The 21,761-nt window shown below is 54.2% G+C and overlaps 6 protein-coding genes across 6 annotated transcripts; 1 reads left to right on the forward strand and 5 right to left on the reverse strand.

Annotated features, from left to right (window-relative positions):
* Positions 1-1,139: 1,139 nt before the first annotated feature.
* On the reverse strand, positions 1,140-3,556 carry PHYSODRAFT_251317 (hypothetical protein; the record flags this gene model as incomplete). Its single annotated transcript, XM_009526281.1, is given in 5 exon segments — positions 1,140-1,498; positions 1,518-2,253; positions 2,401-2,708; positions 2,748-3,242; positions 3,295-3,556. 5 exon segments carry the CDS (start codon positions 3,554-3,556, stop codon positions 1,140-1,142), a joined length of 2,160 nt encoding a protein of 719 aa, XP_009524576.1.
* A 4,880-nt stretch (positions 3,557-8,436) lies between these two features.
* On the forward strand, positions 8,437-9,271 carry PHYSODRAFT_299438 (hypothetical protein; the record flags this gene model as incomplete). The annotated part of the gene is made up of 2 exons (XM_009526282.1): positions 8,437-8,693; positions 8,752-9,271. 2 exons carry the CDS (start codon positions 8,437-8,439, stop codon positions 9,269-9,271), a joined length of 777 nt encoding a protein of 258 aa, XP_009524577.1.
* Positions 9,272-11,194: 1,923 nt separating this feature from the next.
* PHYSODRAFT_329759 (hypothetical protein) lies at positions 11,195-11,856 on the reverse strand (the record flags this gene model as incomplete). The annotated part of the gene is made up of 4 exons (XM_009526283.1): positions 11,195-11,356; positions 11,431-11,548; positions 11,684-11,763; positions 11,848-11,856. 4 exons carry the CDS (start codon positions 11,854-11,856, stop codon positions 11,195-11,197), a joined length of 369 nt encoding a protein of 122 aa, XP_009524578.1.
* A 2,869-nt stretch (positions 11,857-14,725) lies between these two features.
* Positions 14,726-15,417, reverse strand: PHYSODRAFT_251303 (hypothetical protein; the record flags this gene model as incomplete). The annotated part of the gene is made up of 2 exons (XM_009526284.1): positions 14,726-15,316; positions 15,349-15,417. 2 exons carry the CDS (start codon positions 15,415-15,417, stop codon positions 14,726-14,728), a joined length of 660 nt encoding a protein of 219 aa, XP_009524579.1.
* A 1,140-nt stretch (positions 15,418-16,557) lies between these two features.
* Positions 16,558-17,410, reverse strand: PHYSODRAFT_285664 (hypothetical protein; the record flags this gene model as incomplete). Its single annotated transcript, XM_009526285.1, has 3 exons — positions 17,307-17,410; positions 17,093-17,231; positions 16,558-17,001 (listed from the first exon to the last, which is right to left on the reverse strand). A coding segment is annotated over exon 3 (260 nt), but the record flags the coding sequence as incomplete, so codon positions are not given.
* Positions 17,411-18,479: 1,069 nt separating this feature from the next.
* PHYSODRAFT_488085 (hypothetical protein) lies at positions 18,480-18,926 on the reverse strand (the record flags this gene model as incomplete). The annotated part of the gene is made up of 1 exon (XM_009526286.1): positions 18,480-18,926. A coding segment is annotated over one exon (447 nt), but the record flags the coding sequence as incomplete, so codon positions are not given.
* Between the last annotated feature and the right edge of the window lie 2,835 nt (positions 18,927-21,761).

Consider the following 21,761-nt stretch of genomic DNA (forward strand, 5'->3'; position numbering starts at 1 on the left):
GTCGTCATCGGTGTTGGCATTCGAAGCTCCTTCACTCTCAGACTCGATTGACCCTTCGGTACTAGTGTCATCGGCTTGGGAGGGAGCGCCACCGGATCATCACCCACAGGTGAGCCGTCGGTGGCGAATTGATCCTGCTCCTCACGCTTAGCGATTCGCGTTCCCACTGCTCGGCACAACTCAGCTGGCGGCCGTGCATCCGGGAGGCTTCGGGTGGCCGGTGTAACACCCCGGCCGGCAATGCATACTCCGGTCGCTCCACAGCCGAAGGCTGAGAGGCCAGCCAATCCGCATATGCATCACACTCACGCTTGAACACCGTTTTATCCCGTCTTCCGTCATAAGCCAACTTCTGCCAGTCCTCGTATCGTTCCGAACTGAGTCGAACATAGCCTTCAGCCTTCGGGAGATCTCCAATCGGTACCCACATTAGCATAGGCGAGTGAGCACGGCAAACCGTAAAACGTTTCGACACGTTCGTCAACCGCACCCTCTCGACCTTGCCTCGCCGAAACTTCGTTACCGTGGGCAACAGAGACTTCGTGCGACGTACCCACACCTCGTGTGTATCCAGAGGTGGTTGACGCCTCGGTACCCTGTACTCTGCGAACTCTCGGCTCTCAATGGTTAGGTCCTCGGACGGACCACCGTTGACGTGCGGGCCTTCACCTTGGTCATTCAGCATGTTCAACGTCTTAATGAGTGGGATACTCACCTCGTCTGGCAACCTCGCGGTCGCATGGAACAAATGCGACCGCGAGGTCCGAGCTCTCTTGTCGAACTTCTGCGCTGACCACCACCCCAGCCTCTCGCCTGGGAGTAACTTCGTCGCCCCACTGGGCGTTCGGCCAGGGCGTCCTTCTTGCACCGCACTTGAGACCCATGCCTCGGTGCCATCTTCATCATCTTCATCATTATTCATTTCACTTGTTACACCTCCACCGAGGGTTTCCCCTCACTCCTTTTCATTTTCCGTCGTTTTCACGCATTCCTTGTCCTTGTCGTTCGGCCGTTTGCTTTCGCCCACGAATGCGTAGACACAGTCTACATCAATCGCGGGCTCAGCTAACTGTGGCAGCCCGATTGGGACCAACCCAGTTTCAGTTGGCGGGCTGCCTAGTTTAAATTGCCACCGAAGACTAGGCTTTGGAGCTCTGGCGAGAGGTCCTTCTTCTCGGTCTTCGTTTTGATGAACGAAGTGAGGGCTTGAAGTGCTTCGCACTTGCCGATGTCATGCACCTGCTGGCATAGTCGGCAGTGGCGGTAGCAGTAGTGAGCCGAATGCCCGGCTCCGCCACACGCTGCGCACGGTCCGTACTGACGCGGACGACCATCACGGTTGTCTCGGCCGGAGTGGCGGTTACTCCGGTCGAATCCTCGGCCGGGTTCACCACCCCTGCGTTGACGTTGGTCAGGTCGCGCGTACGTTCCTTCAGCTGCTTGGCGTCGTTCGCGCTCATTGGCAGCAGCAACGTGAGCTCCTTCCTCACCAGAGCTGCTAACGTCACTGTAGCCACCATCACTCGGATCACTCTCGGAGTAATGATAATCACTGGCGTCACTCTCGCTGTCGCTGTACGGGGTACGACGTGGCGACGAGCGCTCGGCTCTACCACCCTTGGTACCGCGGACTTGCCGTTCAGCGACCAAGTCTGACAGCGAAGCTTCAGCTAGCGGAATGCGCGGAACATGGCACGAGTCATCGCGGCGACGTTCGTAACCACGGTCGCGGTCGCGACGGTGACTGTCACGCGAAGCTTCGTGGCGACGGTCATCACGACGACGCGGTTGGTCTCGACTACGCGAGTGGTGAGACGAGGTCTCGCGCGACTGCCCACGCTCTTCAGACTTCAAGATGTCGTTGATCATGTCCTCGCGTTCGTGAATGTCCTCCACCCGGACGTGACAAAGCCGGCGTTCGAGGCTTCGGTCACTGCACATCTCGAGGAACCACTGTACATGGCCCTTCGCATCGCGACCACCACTCTCGAACTGAAGGCCAGCATTACCAGCGTAACCATTCAGTCGGTTGAGGTAGTCACAAAGGTGTTCCGAGGACTCGCGCTTCGCAGAGTAGTAGCGAGCCTTCGCAGATTGGCTAAACTGCGAGCAGTAATACTTGATAAACGCATCGCTCAGTCGCATCCACTGACGCTTAGTCCTCTTCGGGAGTTGGCGGTACCAGTGAATGGCACCGTCCCGAAAGCTCAGCTCGAAAGCCATGCACCACTCGTTTGGCGGAGTGTGCGTTCCCTTCATATCATAGACGAAAGCTCAGAGCCACTGCATAGAGTTTTCACTCCGGTTGCGGGTCCCTGGGAAGTTCTTGATCTGCGCAAGCGGCCGGTGTGTGGCGATCTCGAGCCGAGGAGTCGAACTCAGTCGCTCCATCTCACTCACTTCGCGCACTTGACGGGCCAACTCATCGCTCGGGCTGTCAAACCCATCTTCATAGTCGATGTTGTCATTGTTGTCCTCGTCGGGCGAGGAGTCATCGTGCGGTGTAAACCGGCGCCCTGTGCGTCGCGTGGAGCTTCGTTGCGTGCTCCGCTCGCGTAGCGAACCTTCGTACTCATGCGCAATACCGTCGGCTCGACTCGCCGACCTAGGAGTCACCATGTGCGAGTATTGGAAGTACGGCGAACCTTGGGTCTTGGCAGAGAACACTCCGTCCATCGCTGGCTTTTGTTTGACCGCTCGGCGGACTTCTTGGGTGTTGGTGACAGTGTGATCTTCGAAGGATCAACTTGCTCCCTCGCGGGGCGAGCACTCGGGGGGCGAGCACTCGGGGGGCGTCCCAGAGTCAGGTCCGAAGCTCAGGCGAAGCTTCCTCTTCCACTTATGCAGATCCTTGCCGGCGAGACCCGGCGTCCAACTCTTGATCGAGACTTCGGACGGACGAGTCCTTGGCTCGCAGCCCATCGCTCGTAGGAGGGACACCGTGTCCTCGGCCACCTGAGTAACCGAGGTCGACTCAACGGGGTGTTGCAACTCCTCCTTCAGCTCAGACCAAGTCGCTTGACGCGTCATCTCGGGATTGAACTGCCATATCCACTCGCTCAACTCCACCATCTGCTCGAGCATTCTGCCGAGCACCTTGTTCGCAGCTGGAGTGCTGCTGTTCATAGCGGGCCGACTTCCGCGGGATTCTTGAGGACCCCTAGTAACCTGCACCAGAGCCCTCGAAGCCGAGGTCTCGGCGCCATCCTCAAAGTCGTCATCCGCATGGTCGGGTTTCGCCACTTCATCAAATTCCGCGACGAGGTTCCGGGACAAGGCGCGAGCCTCCGCTACGTCCCGCGGACTGCATCGTATCTTCTTCATCTCCGAACTCCTGCGTCGTCGCTGGAGTCTTCTCCTTCAGGTCATCATAGTCCATCATCATGTCATACTTGGCGTCCGAATCTTCGCCGACCGACTCTTCGAAACTGACCGACCTTTCGGAGATCATCGACAACCGAGACGTTAAGTCACTCGCGATCGTTGACGAACCTTCGGCCGATCCTCGTCCCGACTTCACCGGCGCTGGTACTGCTGACTTCGATCCTTTCGCCATGTTGTTCATGTTCTTCTTCTTGTTTCTTCTTCTCTCCTCAATGCTCGTTGGGCAAAACCTACACAGACCACAACACACAATCGATCACACCAGTCCCAGGTCGCGGCACCAGTTGTCGTGTAGGAAAACACGAGCTTACGAGTCCTCGCCCTATCAACCGAAGTCTCTAGGACGAGCCCTACCAACAACACACGCCGTCTCCGAAGAGTCGGCGATAGATTGTCGGGATAATAAACCTGAAGACCAGGTCCGATCCCTTATACGGGCTGGAATGTGCCTCCCTGTGTGTTGCGGGACAGGTAGGTTTACCCTTCGTTAAAATATAAGAGCACCCTTAGCCCCGAGCTACGGCTAGGATGCAATGTGTAATACGTGCTTTTGCACCAAACCTCTGTGGTCCCTCAGAAAGGAAGGGTACCAGGCCAATCGAAGCCTCTTACAGGGGCGCCGGGGCGAAGCCTCGGCTAGAAGTCAAATACACTGGGGTGCCGTTGCCTCACACCCAGTCAAACGTACAACTGTACATAGAGGTCTCTAATACCTCCCAACACTCGGCCACCTACTCACTCTTGGCCTTACCAGGACGAACACTCGGTCAATGCACCTTATGCTCACCGGCAGACATACCCCGTGCAGCTGAGTGTATCCAGACCCTACGCTAAGCTTAGCGACTTACCGTAGACGGACTTGACCCTTGTGTGGCTTGAGGGGGGATATTCTGTTCTGTTTAATGATTAGAGGCTGTCAGGCCTCTCCTATAGCTAATTCCTAAGGTCTATACAAATATCAAGTGAGGACCGAGCTTCCGACCGGACGAAACTTCGTCCTAAATCCGAACTCCTACTGGGCATAAAGTGTACCCACTATGAAACTTTGGAGGCCTCGGCAGGCGGTTTATTTTGACCCGCCGAGACCCTCCTGTCACTCCGTAGTCTCTATCAATCTTCTGGGCACTAAAACGCGGGGAATGTGACCGGCCAATCAGAGCCCTCGGTCAGCCATCACTCGCAAGCTCAAGGCAGTTACACCTCGGCCGGAACTCGCCTGGCCGCAGTCATTTCCCGATCTCACACTAGGCAGTCCGGTGGCGAGGAACCGCCCAGGAAACGACGACGTGTCGCCTCCAGTGATAGCAGCAGTGATGAATCAGAGGACGTTCACTTCAGTGGGAGTTTGTGCCGTACTGAGAGTCCAAGCTCGAGTCCACCTGCAAGTCCTACAGGTGACTCTCCTGCTAGTTCGTCGTCGACGGGGTCTCCGTCTAGCAACAGCTCAAGTTCGTCGTCTAGTAGCATCACCAGTTCCTCCTCGGCCTCTTCGTCAAGCAGCAACAATCGTAGATCCAGTGGGAGTGGCTTGCCAAGGGTGCCTACGCGTGTGGTGGATCGCCGTTCTACTGGTGGGGATGCTGTTAGCAATACAAGCGGTACAAGTGGCTCATCGTTGCTCTCGCCTTTCAGCAGCACGAGCAGATCAGCAACGTCATCGCCGTCAGCCTACAGTCCTTCTCCTCCGACTGGTACAAGTGGTACATCCGCTTCGGCCTCGGCCCCACTACAACCAACGCATCGTTTGACTCGCCACCGTCGGAAACACACACAGTACGATCCGTCGTGGGTGATGACTGCGCTCTGATGTCGTGCATGCTCATTGGGATCGTCAGCGAGCTGCTAAATCCTACAACAATGCGCCAGGCAGTTGCTTCGGAACACGCGCCTCAGTGGCGTGAAGACATGGATGTGGAGTATGGCAGTTTGATGAAGAACCTGACGTGGGAGCTCGTACCTCAGCCAAAGTCTACAAGGAAGAAGCGCGTCAACGTTCTCACCTCCACCTGGGTCCTGGTTGTGAAGAGAATCGAAAAAGGTGAGGTCGACAGGTTCAAGGCACGACTAGCCATACGTGGTTTTCTTCAAAAATTCGGGATCGATTACCTGCAGACGTATTCTCCGGTGGTACGCATCGAATCTGTTCGACGTGTCATGATTATCGCGCTGATGCAAGGGCTGGACGGCAGGCATGTGGATTTCGTGACGGCGTTCCTGAATGGAGAGCTCGTGGACGTAGACATCTACATGGAGCAGCCCGAGGGCTATCATGATGGAACTGATCGTGCGTGCCGGCTGCTCAAAGGGCTTTATGGTCTTAAGCAGGCGTCTAGAATTTGGAACGACACACTGCACGCGTATCTCCTGCAGCTCAAGTTTCGACAGTGTGTCTTTGATTCTGGTGTCTACGTTCGGTGATTGTGAACTATGTCTCGACTACTGAAAATGTCGCTGACATATTCACCAAGGCTCTCGGGCCACAGCGTTTTGAGTATCTCCGGCATTGAGAATGTGCTTGGAGCATGGGAGAAGCGCGGGGGGGGGGGGGGGGGGGGTTGAGGACTCAACTAAGGACGAGGTCGGGCAGTGATGTGTTATGACTGGGAGCAGTGGTGGTGGTCATGGAGATATCGACATCTCCAGGAGGACTCACCGTGAAATGTGTGCTTCGTGGCCGCTGTACTTCGGAAACTGTCGTGGTGGTGGCTTGAGAGGCGGCAACATTTCGTGCCTCATGGTAACGTGCGAGCTACAGAAACTGACATTGTCTATGGGTATGCTCGTATGGTGAGGTGGTCTCGGCGAAGCTGCTCCGGTAACATGATGGGAAGGACGGCGAGGGCCAGTGGATCTATCGCATGGAATTGTGTTGTTTTGTTTTGATGCATTTGTACCAGAGAAAGCATGAAACAGTGCGCGTGGAGTACGAGAATCCAGCTCGGATCAAGCCAGGAACAAGCCCGGAAGAGCTAAGTCTGACGGTCACTTGCACTGCGTCACATGTTGCTGATGAGGCCTGTGTAGGGTGTGTTTTGGGTGGACTCGACCACTGTTTGTGAGCCATACGGCTGAAATGCCGTGTGCTCTCTGGTCGACGGAACGCTGGCGTGTGCGGACGCTGGCTTCCAAACCGATGGCTGCAATGCAGGATCTTGCAGAGCAGCCAATCCGGTTAGTCCATGGGGTTTGTTTTGTAGCCAAAGGCTTTCCTCCGGAGTTCACAGTCACAGAAGCTCAATAAAACACGATCGCCTCTGGTGGTCACTTTGCGATTTGCATCTTGCCACACAAGTCGTCTCTCCTAACTACTTGCAGTCTCCTTAGCTAATCTCCTAAGTGCTCAAGAGCCGACTCCTCGAAACTCTTAACCCTGTACATCTCGTGTACGACGAGGAAGAAGCTTAGATAAATTCATGAATACACGTACATGTACGTCGTTGTATTTGCATTGATCAGTTTTTTCTGCGCACTTACAACAGGACAACTTCGAGCTTCCTAGGGTATCACGTAGGAAATCTCAAATTCGGTGCATGTAGAGAACGCGTGAACTGCACACAACAGTGCTGTGACGGCACAACAAAGCTGTAGAAACACAGTAAGATCGTACCAACACAGCAACCGCCCTGAACAGCACAAAACGATGTGGCGTCTTTGAGCACATGGACGTTTTCTGGGGAATGCACAGACAGGGATGGGTACAGGGAATCTAGCCAATCAGCAGTCGGCGGACCAAGGTGTCTCCCCATTGCACTGGTCCAGTGCTGGGATGGCAACGCGGGCCTCCAGGACTCGTCCTGGGCACGCGTTCACTTACCTGAACCATGGTAAATCATGCTACATGCGAGGGTTGAGGCCTGTTACTGGTAACAGCTCGAGTATTTACAATTTCCGCGGTGACGACAACTGGTAAAACATGAATGTAGGTGCTTGCAAGCCAGACATTAACATTTTGCAAATTTCCTCGCATGTAGCAGGTAACCCACCACTAAGTCATCCTTTTGAACTCTTCGTTATTTGTACGCAAGCAACCAACAGTGCGCTGGACCTCAATGTCGACTCGCCAACGGGTGCTACTTAATTGTGAGTATATTTCACTGAGTTTTGAGTCATTCCACGTAAGTTACTTAGGAAAGATGCCACGTCAGGCGTCGCTACCTTGGACCAGACCGGAGAATGACACAGCGTTTGTATCTAGGGATGTTTGTATCTAGGGGAGTAACGCGTCAATCCACTGTACAGTAAGTTTGTGGGTTGTGAAAGTCACTAACATGTTTGCGGCGTAGACTACTTACTAACTTACTACTCGCGACGCTCACCTATTTGAACCCTTTAGGGTCAAAGAGACTGTCGAGCTGTTAACGAGGTTGTACTACCCTGTCTGAATGCACGTGTAAGTAGTTGCACCAACTCTGATAGGATTGCTAGGTACTGCTAGATCGAGTGATGCCGCCCAATGCGAGTTTTTAGACCTACAGCGCATGTTACACTGTTCCACCAGGCTGCGTCGGCTAGGAAGTATACGTGCAGCTAGATTACCGCCGGTGTTCACTGGTGAGTCCGCAGGTAGGGAGGGGTGGGGTGATGAGGCAACGTATTTGATCTACTCAAGTAATGCAGCCGCGTTGCCCGGGGCGATATGGGAGGGTCTATAATACACATATTATGTGAGTTCCCAATTTGCGAAGAGTCGCTCACTTGGACCCGCACAGAATCCCGGGGGGAACTCGACTTGAAGCCCCGGCGCGCCGTCGAACCGGTCGTGGCGCAGAACACCAAAAGAACCAAGACAACACGAAGACAACACCGAAGTTGCTCGAGGCTATGTGCGACGCCACACGCGAGCACAACAGCAAGACAGCCCAGCAAACCACCGCAAACAACCGAGAAGAGCACCAAAGCCCCCCCCAGAAGCTAGCGCAGGCCGCGCCATATTTAGAGCCCCAGCGGATGTTTTTGAAACTCCTGCAACAGACCGACTACTGAGAGCACTAGCACAGTCTTCAACAAACCCAAGCCAAACGCCAAGCTACCTCCCCGTCCAGGCCTTTTACAATGCCCGCGACGCCCTCTCAAAGTACCAAGCCGACAGCTGAATCCAAGAAGGCATCGACCAGCTCGAATCGTCAGTCCGTCCGGATCGACCTCCCCATCCAGGTGCAAAATGCGTCCCGAGACATGCGTCGAGCCACACTATTGAGCAAGGCAGAAGGCACCGGCCCAGACGTCAATGAGAGCCCTCGGTCGTGCGGTATCACCTACGACTACGGTGAAGACCAGCGACAATCTGAGACCAATGGAGACGATCCCATGTGTGCCGACGAGGAAATCACCGACAGGACGAGATCAACTGATCGCCTTGTCAAACAGCCGACAAGACGCTCGGACACTCGGCACGCGGGATAGCGATATCGCTGGAGACTTCAAGCCTGGTGAGCTGCAGCGGATCATTGCTCGCGAGGATGAGCTAGATATCGACCATGCGGAGCAGGCTTGGCAAAACTTTGAAGGACGCTTTCACTCTGCCAACATGCGAGTTGCCTTCACGCTGAGCGCAACTACGGTGTCCGTCCCAGGCCATAGGGACTGGGGACTGGCACAGCTTCTTCCCAAGATGCATGAGACTTGTGCGGCAATGGAGATTACGTTCGAGAACCCAGGGCTCGTACTAAGCCGCGGAAGGCTCTCCAAGATTACCAGGAAGCCCCGGCGGAACGACAGGACACTCTGGAAAGTTATGCGTCGAGGGTATATTGTTGTTATGAGGATCACTGTCCGGATGCAACCTGCCTTTAGTGGAGCTTTGGATACTAACGTAGACTTACTTGAAGTTGAATACTCCAACCTAAACTCTGTATCTGTCTCGGACCTACAAAAACTACTGAAATGATGGGGCGCCACTGGAGCCTTGGTGGTATCCCACGGCACCAGCACAAGACGACAAACCAAATGGCCAGCTATTGCATGCATGGTAAAATCGGTGACGGACGCGGCCACGAATGCGAAGGTTTTCGCATTCAGACTGTTCAGCCACCGCAAACGCAGTGTACGCAGAGTACCTTCGCCGAGACCAGGACGCGCTGAGCGACATCCCGCACGGGCATAGTATCTGACTGAAACCCGATATGCGCACGGAATGGGACAGCAACAGCGAGCGCTTGATCCGGCCAAAACACGGAAGAAGCTCTTGCTAAGCTCAGTAAGAGGCTGTTTATTTACGGCTTCCGGGCTGAGCTACGGACCGAAGAAGTGGCAGCACACCTTGAAGACCTCGGATACCCTCACCGCAAGATCGCTGTTCAACCTGGAGCATCCTCCGGAACGCTAGACCCGGCTACCGAACGAGATGCACAACGATTGCAGAGTGCGTACGGAGCCCGTCATGGAGGAAATTGCGCATTGGAAATATTAAGCTCTTTGTGGATGCCCCTGGACCCGAAGGGAACGCACCTGCTTCGAATGCGGCAGATTCGATCACTTCGTTAGAGAATGCCCGATGAAGGCTACCGACAACGCTTCCAGCACCACCCGTACTCTGGTCATGCCAGCAATGAGCGACAGGGGTGTGCCAATGACCGCTGGAGGTCGATAGCACACATGGGGCAAGGTAGCGACGCAGAAAATAAAGTAACGCCCTCCATTCAAGAACTCCATGCAATGGAGGTCCAGGAGCAGTCCAAGGCGATCACCAGCTCAGTCCGCAGCGAACTGGACCGCCACATGATGACAGTTGACAGCCGCCTCCAGGCCCTTGAGAACTCGATTAGCTCGATGGAGCGAGCTCAAGCGCGGACCTCGGACAACTTATCTGAAACGTTGTGGCTCTTAAAACTCATGGCCGCACGAATTGGAGTACCGGATTTGGTTGCCTTTATTTTGGTTCTTATGCAGATCAGGTCTGGGATTTGAACATGCTGATTATGAGACCGAATCGGTAGACCTGAACCAAAAACCCACAGAAGTGGAACATGACGCGACAATTCTTCTCCATGCTCCGTTCAACGTTCTGCCCTGCCAAGTAATGGCAGGACTTCTTGTAGATGAAGGTGGTCTACGTTGAATGAGCAGACATTATGCAGTAGCAAGGCCCCGATGCCTTACAATCACGTCTTTAGTCATTTCTTAAAGCCTGCACCTCAATTTGCAGTATTCTGCTGCTTTATCGAGCTGGTAGTCGCAGCAAGATGCATAGACGGTAACCTTACATGATGGGCTCTCTTATATAGTGAGGCAATTGTATTCGATTCGATATGTAAACTATGCATTGGACGTAGCAATGACTTATACGCTACCGTGTAAGGCAGCACGGTCTAGTCGCTCCTGCGAGCGCCTTCGAGCAGTATGGCAGCCAACCCTCAGTGTTCACGCTGCTTGACATGCTTCGCGCTCCCATGCGATGCCAGCGCTCTACAGGGTGAAGAATTCGCCTGCACGAACCTCGCGTTGCAGCTTATCCCCTCCGTAGCGAATATGACAACCGACGAGAAGTGCTTGGCGAAGCTTATACGCAGTCACGGGCTTGGGTGCCACGAATTATCCTTCTCCTTCTTGTAGTGGGTGCGTGGAGTGGCGCACGGGTGCCCCTAAAACGTGCTGGCCTTGATGTAGAGCTTGGGAGTGCGGCGAGACTTGACCTACAACTCATCAACGAGGCGAACTGTGTCTTCCCCACCACTCCGAATCCTCGTCGTAGAGCTTGGACAGCACAGTATGTCGAGCTGCACGCAGCGTGGGCGAACTTGAGTCTGTAGTTGTCGTGGAATACTCGAGGTCAATGCTGCGGCGATGGCGGGCGTGGGCGGGCCGACCGCCGTCATGGACTTGGTGTCCTCATGCTCCATTCATCTTGTCCGCGTCTATCGTCGCCGTAGACGGCGTCGTAGGCTACGACTCGTAACGCCTTATCTCCGTCCGAAGAGCTCGTGAGCGGGGAAGCAGTAGCTGCCACCTCTGACCGTCGTACGGGAACACGGGCCTAGGGCGCAACACACGCCGAAGTCGTCGCCAGCGCAGCGAAATTCAGACGGGTGTCACTTGCCGTAGCAGGACCTGAGCGCCGCGGTGCCCACGGTGAGCTCCACAGATCTGCGATTCTCCTTCTGCAGGATGGACATCCACGGGCTCGGGCGACATCGAAAGCATCGAGACGGGCTTCGCCGCGGCGGCTCTCGATCACGAGGGGCGTGCCGCGCTTCACACGACGAGCGCACCCACGCCCACCTTCTTCTTGGAGCGGAGTAGTTGTCTCGTGCAAGCGGCGACTTGATCAGCGACAAGCTCGAGGGAGTCGCGGGCGCCTTACGCCGGCGTGCCGTGGCCTGCTGCTGCATCTTCCAGCTCCATGTCCAGCAGCTCGCTCTGCCAGCCCGGCTGGAGAGGAGGCTCGGTCCATAGCGGGTTGGACGATCATGGCTGAAAGACCCCGCATCACCTAGCTGCTCGCAACTTGGTGATACTGGTACCCACCAGCGCCATTGCAGCCACGGCGGTGAGCTCGAGGGCATTCGTAGTCTACGGTGAAGTGGCTTTTGCCGTCAAAACATGGCGAATAATCACGAGATCATAGAAAACGTACGCTATGATCAAATCCAAGACCTGTTCTGCATAAGACCCATTTAAAAATCTTCCCCGGATTTTGAAGCGGGGGGTCTCGAACGCGGTACAGGCCCCCAGCAATAAAATACCGCAGTGGTCGCACTAACATCGGCGTAATAACACTCCTTGCTATCACGTTCTTGATGTTATTTGGAATATCGGATGCAGCTCCAACGACATCGCTGATTGGCACACAAAACGAATCGGCAAGGACAGTAGGAAACCCAATTGAATTATCATCATCCGATGATTCGTCAAACTCAGAGGCAGAAGACTGGCGACTGCTAACACAAGAACCAGTTGCGCATGCTACTCCACGGAACTACAGGAAAACGCAGGACGTCGAACCCAGGAAGCGAACGAAGCTCTCGTACATCTCAAACCGGAGAGGAGGTATCGTTGGAGGAAATATCAAGCCGTGACTTCTTTCAAGAGCAATATATCGGAGACCGCGGAGATGCCGTAACCACGGACTTGTCGAAGCATCTTCGTATTGCATCTGCTAATATCAACGAAGGCGTGTTACGGAGAGTGGATGGAGAAATTACTTGATTTTATGATAGTTGCGGACACGGGACTGACATGCGCAACCACGAAAACGATCTGGGTCACGGCTACCGATGGATCTAAGATGCCAGGCCTTACCCTACTCGACAACAAACGTGCAGAAATCCTGATGGACAGTGAACGCTGGCAGGGAAGACTGATTAAACTAGACACGAAATTATCTCCATCAGGACGATCCATTAGCGTTACAGTCCGCCTCGGTGGACGTGCCGAGCTCGTGCTGGTTGCAACGTATTTGCCAGATACCCCTCAAGCAAACATAACGGCAACTAAACAAGAGAGGGACTGGATCGATACGCGCATTGAACTCGCGCAGCAACGCCAGCAAATCATCATAGTAGGGGGAGACTTCAACGCATACCCAGATGGTGGCTTAGACCAGCGAGGAGACGACACTACGTCTAGTGGTGCCAACAACGATGGTTCAGGAGATCCTACAGAACTGTCATGACTCGTTGGAGGGCGGTCACCAAGGTATCATCCGGACCTACCACCGAGTCAAGGCTGACTACTATTGGATTGGCTTATTCGCCGATGTGGAGAAGCACGTACGCTCGTGTCTAGACTGTAGCTCAAGCAAGAGTCACCCGCAGCTGCGTGGGTACTCCCCAGGCAACATTCTGGACGAGCGTCCGCTACAAATTGTCTCAATGGATTTTGTGATACCCCTACCGAAGACTCGGCGGGGCAATACCGCACTGCTACTGTTTCAGTGTGCGTTCACTGGATTCGTCATGGGCAAGGCGATGGCGGACACATCTGCACTCTGTGTAGCACAAGCATTCGAAGCGTGCGTGTACCGAAGGTTCGAAGCGCCGTCTCTGATCAGGCATGACCGAGACCCGCGCTTCATGACCGAGGTCTTCCAAACCTTCACCGAGATGATGCAGTGGAGATCTAGGGCTACGTTGAGCTATCGGCCGCAGGCTAACGGCCAGCAGGAACGCTCGGTCAAGACCGTAATGCAATCGGTGCGAGTGTACGCGGAGGACCCGCTGCAACAAGACTGGGATGAGATTGTGGAGAAGTTGATCTTTGCGATTAACAACTCGCAGGACGCCACGAGGAAGGACACGCCTTTTTACTTGGTGCACGGATGGGACGCAAGATCCACCCTCCGAGCAATGTCCTCATCACTGAAGCGAGGTGTCGGGCGACAGTCCGATGCGTTGGCGTGGCGCCGAGAGGTCAACAAGTAACAGGAGGTTGCGTTGGAAATGGCTAAAGAGTATCAAGCAGTCGAAAAAACTCGGCGTGCCCAAAAGCATAACGAGACTTTGAGCCGAGCGGAACGTGCTGCGCTTCCACCTTCCGCGACTGATGAAACCTCGGAAGATGATCCAACAGGTGCAGAGGGCGAGGGTGACACACCAGACCCCGCACCGAAGTCTCTTTTCCAGCCTGGTGATCGTGCGTGGCTTTACATGGAACGCGTCAAGCCAGGATTGACCAAGAAGTTGGCTCATCGATGGCATGGTCCCTTCCGCATCCAGCGGAAGGTTGACGAGTATGCGTACGAGTTGGATTTGCCTGACAAGAGTGGTTACCGATTCTACCCTGTAGTGCATGTGTCCCGGTTGAAGGCAGTGAACGAGTTTGGCGATCGGCCGAAGGCTCGACTTGCTGCTGAAGTAACCGAGGAGACGCGACTGGATTTCGACGAGGAGTTTCTCCCGGAGGATAGTGGGGAATGAGGTTGAAGCCATCTTGGATGACCGAATTCCTCTCTCGACGAGCACTGAGCGAGCCGTCCGAGAGTTCAGCGTGAAGTGGGTCGGCTATGAAGAACCCTCGTGGGAGCCTGCGTCGAATCTGTCTTGTGGCGGACTGCTGTATGACTATCTACGCGAGAAACGACGTGACCGAAGGTTGCAAATGGTCCAAGTCGCTGACGAGGACTAGTAGCATCCTCTCACCATGATGAACTGCCGACAGGGCTACGCAGCCTGCCCCAGCAGACGAAACATGTTACTGCGAAAAGAAGATTGTATATTTGTATGTTGAAGTGGACAAGACTTTACGAAGTGGCGATCACGACTGGAGAAACTATGGAGAACAGCTGAAGAAGGACAAACGACTACTGTATTGCATGAGCGAGCTAGTTATACTACAAACGAACTGTCTGAATACCCGATCTAGCTCGACCTAAACATGAAGGAACGATGGAGAACTGGAACGAAGCTTAGGCGTCCGAAGACGAGGCAATCTTGGCCAAAACGCGGAGACGCGCAGCCGGAGAAGCTTCGGCTTGCGTGGCAGCTTGATCAGCAGCACTTGGAGGTGAACGTGGCGCGTCAGCCTCGCTGGCTGGGGCCTCCTCAACAGGGGCCTCCGAAGCCGCGACGCGATCTTGAACCGAGTCCTGCGTTGCCGTTGCTGCATCTTGAGCTCCTAGCGCTTGTGTAGCTTCGTCCGAAGGCTCTTGAGCATCCACGGCGCGGCGAGACTCGTCCTGAGCCTCTTCCGATGATTCTTCAGCAACCGGAGACTCGATATCTTCAATCATCTCCTCGACCTCTTCCGAGACTTCGTCTTCACTTGGCTGCCCGTCCTCCTGCAGACCGAAAGGAGGCTCGTGGAAGTTCGTGAACAAACGCACCCACGGAGCCGTAACAAGGCGAGGGTCCAGCACTGGGTTGACCGTAATCACCGACGCGCCTTCATGAACAGTCATGCCACGCGGAACGAAGAGTGGAGTCCTGGGGTTGCACGGAGCGAAGGTTGTGTTGTACGGGTGCTCGGACGGCACATCCACCCAACAGTTGCGCCAAGGCTGATGTCTATCCACCTCGCACGAAGACTCACCTGGACGACTGGACCGAGGTCCGGGAAGGTGAAGGGCGGCGCGCTGCCAGGACCGCCAGAGGACTGCATGACGTCGGAGCGCAGGGAGGCACGCAAGCAACACGGCACTCGCCACTTGGGACGGCTCGAGCCGAGTTGGGGGCCGCTGTGAGATCGGCAAATGACTGCCGCCGGGCGAGTTCCGGCCGAGGTGTAACTGCCTTGAGCTTGCGAGTGATGGCTGACCGAGGGCTCTGATTGGCCGGTCACATTCCCCGCGTTTTAGTGCCCAGAAGATTGATAGAGACTACGGAGTGACAGGAGGGTCTCGGCGGGTCAAAATAAACCGCCTGCCGAGGCCTCCAAAGTTTCATAGTGGGTACACTTTATGCCCAGTAGGAGTTCGGATTTAGGACGAAGTTTCGTCCGGTCGGAAGCTCGGTCCTCACTTGATATTTGTATAGACCTTAGGAATTAGCTATAGGAGAGGCCTGACAGCCTCTAATCATTAAACAGAACAGAATATCCCCCCTCAAGCCACACAAGGGTCAAGTCCGTCTACGGTAAGTCGCTAAGCTTAGCGTAGGGTCTGGATACACTCAGCTGCACGGGGTATGTCTGCCGGTGAGCATAAGGTGCATTGACCGAGTGTTCGTCCTGGTAAGGCCAAGAGTGAGTAGGTGGCCGAGTGTTGGGAGGTATTAGAGACCTCTATGTACAGTTGTACGTTTGACTGGGTGTGAGGCAACGGCACCCCAGTGTATTTGACTTCTAGCCGAGGCTTCGCCCCGGCGCCCCTGTAAGAGGCTTCGATTGGCCTGGTACCCTTCCTTTCTGAGGGACCACAGAGGTTTGGTGCAAAAGCACGTATTACACATTGCATCCTAGCCGTAGCTCGGGGCTAAGGGTGCTCTTATATTTTAACGAAGGGTAAACCTACCTGTCCCGCAACACACAGGGAGGCACATTCCAGCCCGTATAAGGGATCGGACCTGGTCTTCAGGTTTATTATCCCGACAATCTATCGCCGACTCTTCGGAGAAGGCGTGTGTTGTTGGTAGGGCTCGTCCTAGAGACTTCGGTTGATAGGGCGAGGACTCATAAACTCGTGTTTTCCTACACGACACTAGCGTCGTCTCCAGACAAATCTGCGTCCTCCGAGGTCTTGTCCTGACGATGAACCGTATCGAGAACGGCATTCACCGACAGCTGAACAAAATGATGTCAGGAAGAACGACTTAACTCCCATTGTAGCGGCGCGCCAACAAATTCTCTACGTACTCACTGTCAACCGTAATATCGTCACGAAATGAGATGTCACGCCTCTCCACCAGGTCACCTGTAAGCAGGTTAAGAAGCCGATACCCCATCGAGCTCTGTGAGAACCCGAGAAACAAAGTCGGAACTGCCTTCGGGCTCAGCTTGCTAGCACGCTTCTTCTTCGGAACGTGGGCGAAAGCAACCCAGCCGCAAACGTGCAGCTTTCCCACGTCTGGATTCATTCCAGGAAGCTTCTGGTACGGAGTCATGTCAGGGAGAGCTTTGGTCGAACTCAGGTTGTCGACTTCAACAACGTACATGAGGATTTCACCCCACAGCGATTCCGGCATACCAGTCCCCTCGCGAATTGCTCGGACCTTGTTAATCAAGTTCCCATTCTGCTTCTCCACCAAGCTGTTCTCCTCAGGCGTGTACGCGTTCATGGGTCGCAACTCAATGCCATGGTTAGCGAGGAAACTCTTAATATTCTTGTTCACGAACTCACCTCCCTGGTCGAACGTCACCCTGTTAATCACGTGCTCTTTCTCCAATCGCAAGATCAGGTTCGTCACATTCTTGGTCGCCTCACTCTTGGGTTCCAGCACGTAGCACCACTTGTACCTCGAGGCTTCATCCTGGACCAACTGAAAATACCGGTTACCGCCCAAAATCTCCAAGCCAATGCCGCATACATCCGACATCAGGCGATCGTAGCAAACCTTGGAACGCTTGTTATGACGCTTGTAGGACATCCTCCGCTGTTTTGCCATCGTGCAGGCAATGCAATCCAGCGGCTCCTTGAAGTCGTCCAGCTTCAGCGACTGCATGCCGTGGACCATCTCCTTCAGGACCATTCGCTTGAGGGCCTGTATATTAAGGTGAGCAAACTTCATGTACCACCTCATCAGCGAAGACTGCTTCCGCGTAGTCACGACCGTGCATATAGTCGCGTCTGCGACTGCCCGCTTAGTCTGGAGCCAGTAGTGGCCGTTACGCTTGGGAAGTGCCAGCCGAACGCCATCACGATCCAGGTACATGACGCGATCCTCAGAGCGTTCAGCGTCCGAGTAGGAAGGCACCCAACCACACTGCTCCAGGCACTCCAGACTCAACAGGTTAGTCACGCCGCCACTAGTGAAGCGCATGTCCTCGAGGTCCAACACCACCTCACCATCCGTCGTAGCGTCTGTTGCACAAATGGAGACCTGTCCACACGCTTCACTGCTGCTGACGTCACCTTTCCAACCCACAAATGTCAGCGTATCCTCCTTCATACTGGCAAACGCCGACCAATCAGTGCACACGTGAACCCCAGCGCCAGTATCAACCATCCACTCGTCACAAGGAGCAGGGGAGGCGTCGCCCGTTGCCACCATACCGATCGAAGATGGCTTCCCGCCACCAGCACCGCTCCACCGGATGAGCGACATGGAGGCTCCCTTCTTGCCGCCGTCCTTCGCGGCAGACCCCACCGCGTTTTGCTGCTTCAGACGCTGCTTCTTGAGAAACTCGTCGCAGTCCCGCTTCAGATGGCCCGGTTTCTTGTAGAAATGACACGTTCTGGTCTCGACAAATTCACCATCCTGCCCCTTGAGCGTTTTTTTGTTGCCTGCCTTCTGCTTCCACTTCCTCTCCCCGCTTCCCCCTTGTTGTTGCTGCAGCTGCACTTGGAGGATCTTGCCGGCTTCCGCAGGGGTAGCGCCCTTCTTCCTCGAGCTGCTACGCTGCTTGTCGAGCTCGGCTTCACTTCGAAGAGTGTTCAGCACCTCAGATAGTAGCGGGGTTTTACCGTCGCGCACGTCTTTGTCAAACATGCGCACGACGCCGCGGTATTCGTAGGTCACACCTTGAAGAATGACCTTCACCATCTCTGCATCCGAGATGACCTCGTTCATGTTATGCAGCTGGCGTCTCATCGCCTCCATCTCGTCCAGGTACTGGTCCATGTCCATGCCGCGGGTGAAGTCGTAGGCGTAGAACTTCTTGCGCACGAAGAGAGAGTTTGAGTAGTTGCGCTTGGTCTTCTCGAGCTCGAAGGCCACCCACATCTCGCGCTCCTCCGTCATGGTGTAGATCTTCGCCGCATCCTTGATCGGCACGCCGGGAAGCAGTGCGTCTCCAGCGAAAGCGTTCTTCTCGTTGAAGTGATCCGTCTCCGTCGTCGATGGGTTCGCTCCAAGCACCTCCGTCCCGTCCAAGATGCCCCAGCAGCCGCGTTGCGCCAGGTACGACTGCAGCATGGCCTTGTAGAGGTCGAAGCCGCCGTCCTCGTCGTACTTGGGTGGCTTCTGGCTCCCGAACTGGGGGGGGGCGGAGATCGCGGAGTTGCCGGTGTTCATACTGGTCAGTCTCGGTGGTTTGGGCTCAACAACCTAAGAGTTTCGAGGAGTCGGCTCTTGCGCACTCAGGAGATTAGCTTAGGAGACTGCAAGTAGTTAGGAGAGACGACTTGTGTGGCAAGATGCAAATCGCAAAGTGACCACCAGAGGCGATCGTGTTTTATTGAGCTTCTGTGACTGTGAACTCCGGAGGAATGCCTTTGGCTACAAAACAAACCCCATGGACTAACCGGATTGGCTGCTCTGCAAGATCCTGCATTGCAGCCATCGGTTTGGAAGCCAGCGTCCGCACACGCCAGCGTTCCGTCGACCAGAGAGCACACGGCATTTCAGCCGTATGGCTCACAAACAGTGGTCGAGTCCACCCAAAACACACCCTACACAGGCCTCATCAGCAACTTGTGACGCAGTGCAAGTGACCGCCAGACTCAGCTCTTCCAGGGTTGTTCCTGGCTTGATCCGAGCTGGATTCTCGTAGGTAAGCGCGCAGAAAAAAAACTGATCAATGCAAATGCAACGACGTACATGTATTGCCATTTAGGAGAAAGCTCTGCTTTAGGAAATCTCAAATTCGGTAGTGATACCCTCTGGTTAGTACTATTACATGCCATTTCCAAAGCGGATTATCAGTATCCGGAGGTTGGTAACTCTTGGGAAAGTCCGTTTCGTAACGCATACCCAGCAACATTTTCTACCACAACATGGGTTGTTTGTGACGTCGATATCAAGTCGATTTCTCTGAACTGCTCATGCTGTACCTAAGTATATTATTCGGTCCAGCTTTATGTGATTCTGGAACGGGTATTTGCTTAATCAGCATGAACGCTGAACTATATTTCGCGTTGTTGTAGCTCTTGAAGTCCTTCTGAAACCTCGTATATATATTAACCTTTCGCAATGATGCGTGTTGTTTTAATGTAGAGATTAAAAGCTCTGCATATATTACGACGTCTTCAGATATCTAACGCTTTATATTGTTAACTAGTACTTATCGAGAGAACATGTCTACTAACGTTACATACAATACTTCACATTGTACACAACATGTTCATGATTAAACACAACCACGCAATCTCGCGATCTCGCATTGATTGGCGAGAAGGATGTGACGCCATAAACCATGTAAAATCCCAGCTGGAGTAGAATATCCGCACAAGAGGGATCCTCGTTGAATTTTCTCTCACGCAAGCCTCTGGTTGCTTTTTTTGCATCGCATATTCTAACGTTATGTCTGCAGCCGCAGTATTTGCGAACGCTACAGGCATCTTGTAGGGCGACCCCCCTCCATCGCACACGTACCGGTAATTACAAGATGTCATCCCGTAGGCCCAAGTAAGTATAAAGTGATGCTCTTGTTTTTATTTTTACTATTTAGTCAATCAGCACAGCCGCTAGAAATGCAGCCATTCAACGTTCCTTTTGCCCAAGATCATCTCGTCGATCGGGCAGCCAAATCTCCCGCTCATCGATACAGTAGTCTTGTCTCCTTCAATGTCGAAACCCAACATCGTCGCCGCATCCACCACCACCACCGGCACATTTTTTTTCCTTGGGCGGCGTTGGCTGCTGCACACGTCGGCCCACATACATGTATGACCTCATGGAAGACCTTTTAGCTAGTTCTCGCTTCTCAGGGGTGCGTACTGCAGTTCCGCTGGAATAAAACGTCGGATGGCTCTATCCACTGGAACCGACTCACCCGCTGGAACAAGCAATCCACTGTTTTGTGTTGCAGTGCGCGATTTTGCTGTCCAGCGGATCGCAATTTTACACTGTCAAATATCGTAAACAGAGCGTGCATCAGAAGCAAACGTGTATTGAGTTGTGGAGGGGGCGAACATGTGCCCTGCTTAGAGTAGGATTGGCCCAAACTCCCTGTGAGAGTGTCGACCTGGATGACGGGTTTCCTTCCTACCACAGCGGCGACAGCTTCCATTCGATAACTCCGCCGCCGTGCCAACGACACCCCTCTTCGCTGTCTTCGGCATTGCCATCGCCTCCGCCAGCGGTATGCCGCGGGCAGTCCTGTGATTGGAGTCCACCCACTCTCGAGAAAAAATGTCTTTGCAAAGGCGCCATCTGTTCAATCCGCTGCCTGCCCGAATTTGGGCGGATGAAATCCGCTGGAATATGCTCGAATTTCCGCTAGAATTGAATGCAGTACGCGCCAGCGGATCGGCCATTCCGCTGTAGTGCAAATTCCGCTGGAATTGGCCCCATTCCGCTGGAATTTGGTTGTGCAGTACGCACCCTAACATCAAACTCACCCTCGCCTACTAAATCGAGAAAAAAAATGTTGAAGATGGCGACGTAGCTCACAGTTCGACAGCAGGCAGGATGAATCAATACTCTTTTAACCTTCTTCAACTACATTAGGACGGATTGCTTCTTGCTTTGCGCTGTGACAATGCTGGGACTTTGTGCGTACTACACATCTACCGTACACGCTATACGCGAACTTTGTTCGAGGCACTGTCGACGACCTGGACCCTGCGAGGCACGGAGCGGTGGCCTATCCTCGTATCGAGCTGTGGGTTTTACAGTTCTGACAGCAACTTTTTTGTGAAGCCCAAGGCTTGAAAGGCAAGGCGCGGCAGACCCCACTGAGCTACGGGGCTCTCGTGACCCCCCTCAGCCATTTTGCACAGCAGCGATTCCTCCGTCATATACTTTTTCAGTGCAAACATTTATTATTTTCTTCTACAGAGCCCTCTTTCACCAATCAGTTGCCACTACCGTTGTTTCTGCATTCACTTGTGCAGGTAAATTACGACCACCACCTACTCGAGCGTGCAGGGCCGTCTAGTCCACTTTGCACGGCTGACAGCGCCAGTG

The sequence above is a fragment of the Phytophthora sojae genome (genome assembly GCF_000149755.1).
Source record: "Phytophthora sojae unplaced genomic scaffold PHYSOscaffold_3, whole genome shotgun sequence".
NCBI classification, from domain to species: domain Eukaryota; phylum Oomycota; class Peronosporomycetes; order Peronosporales; family Peronosporaceae; genus Phytophthora; species Phytophthora sojae.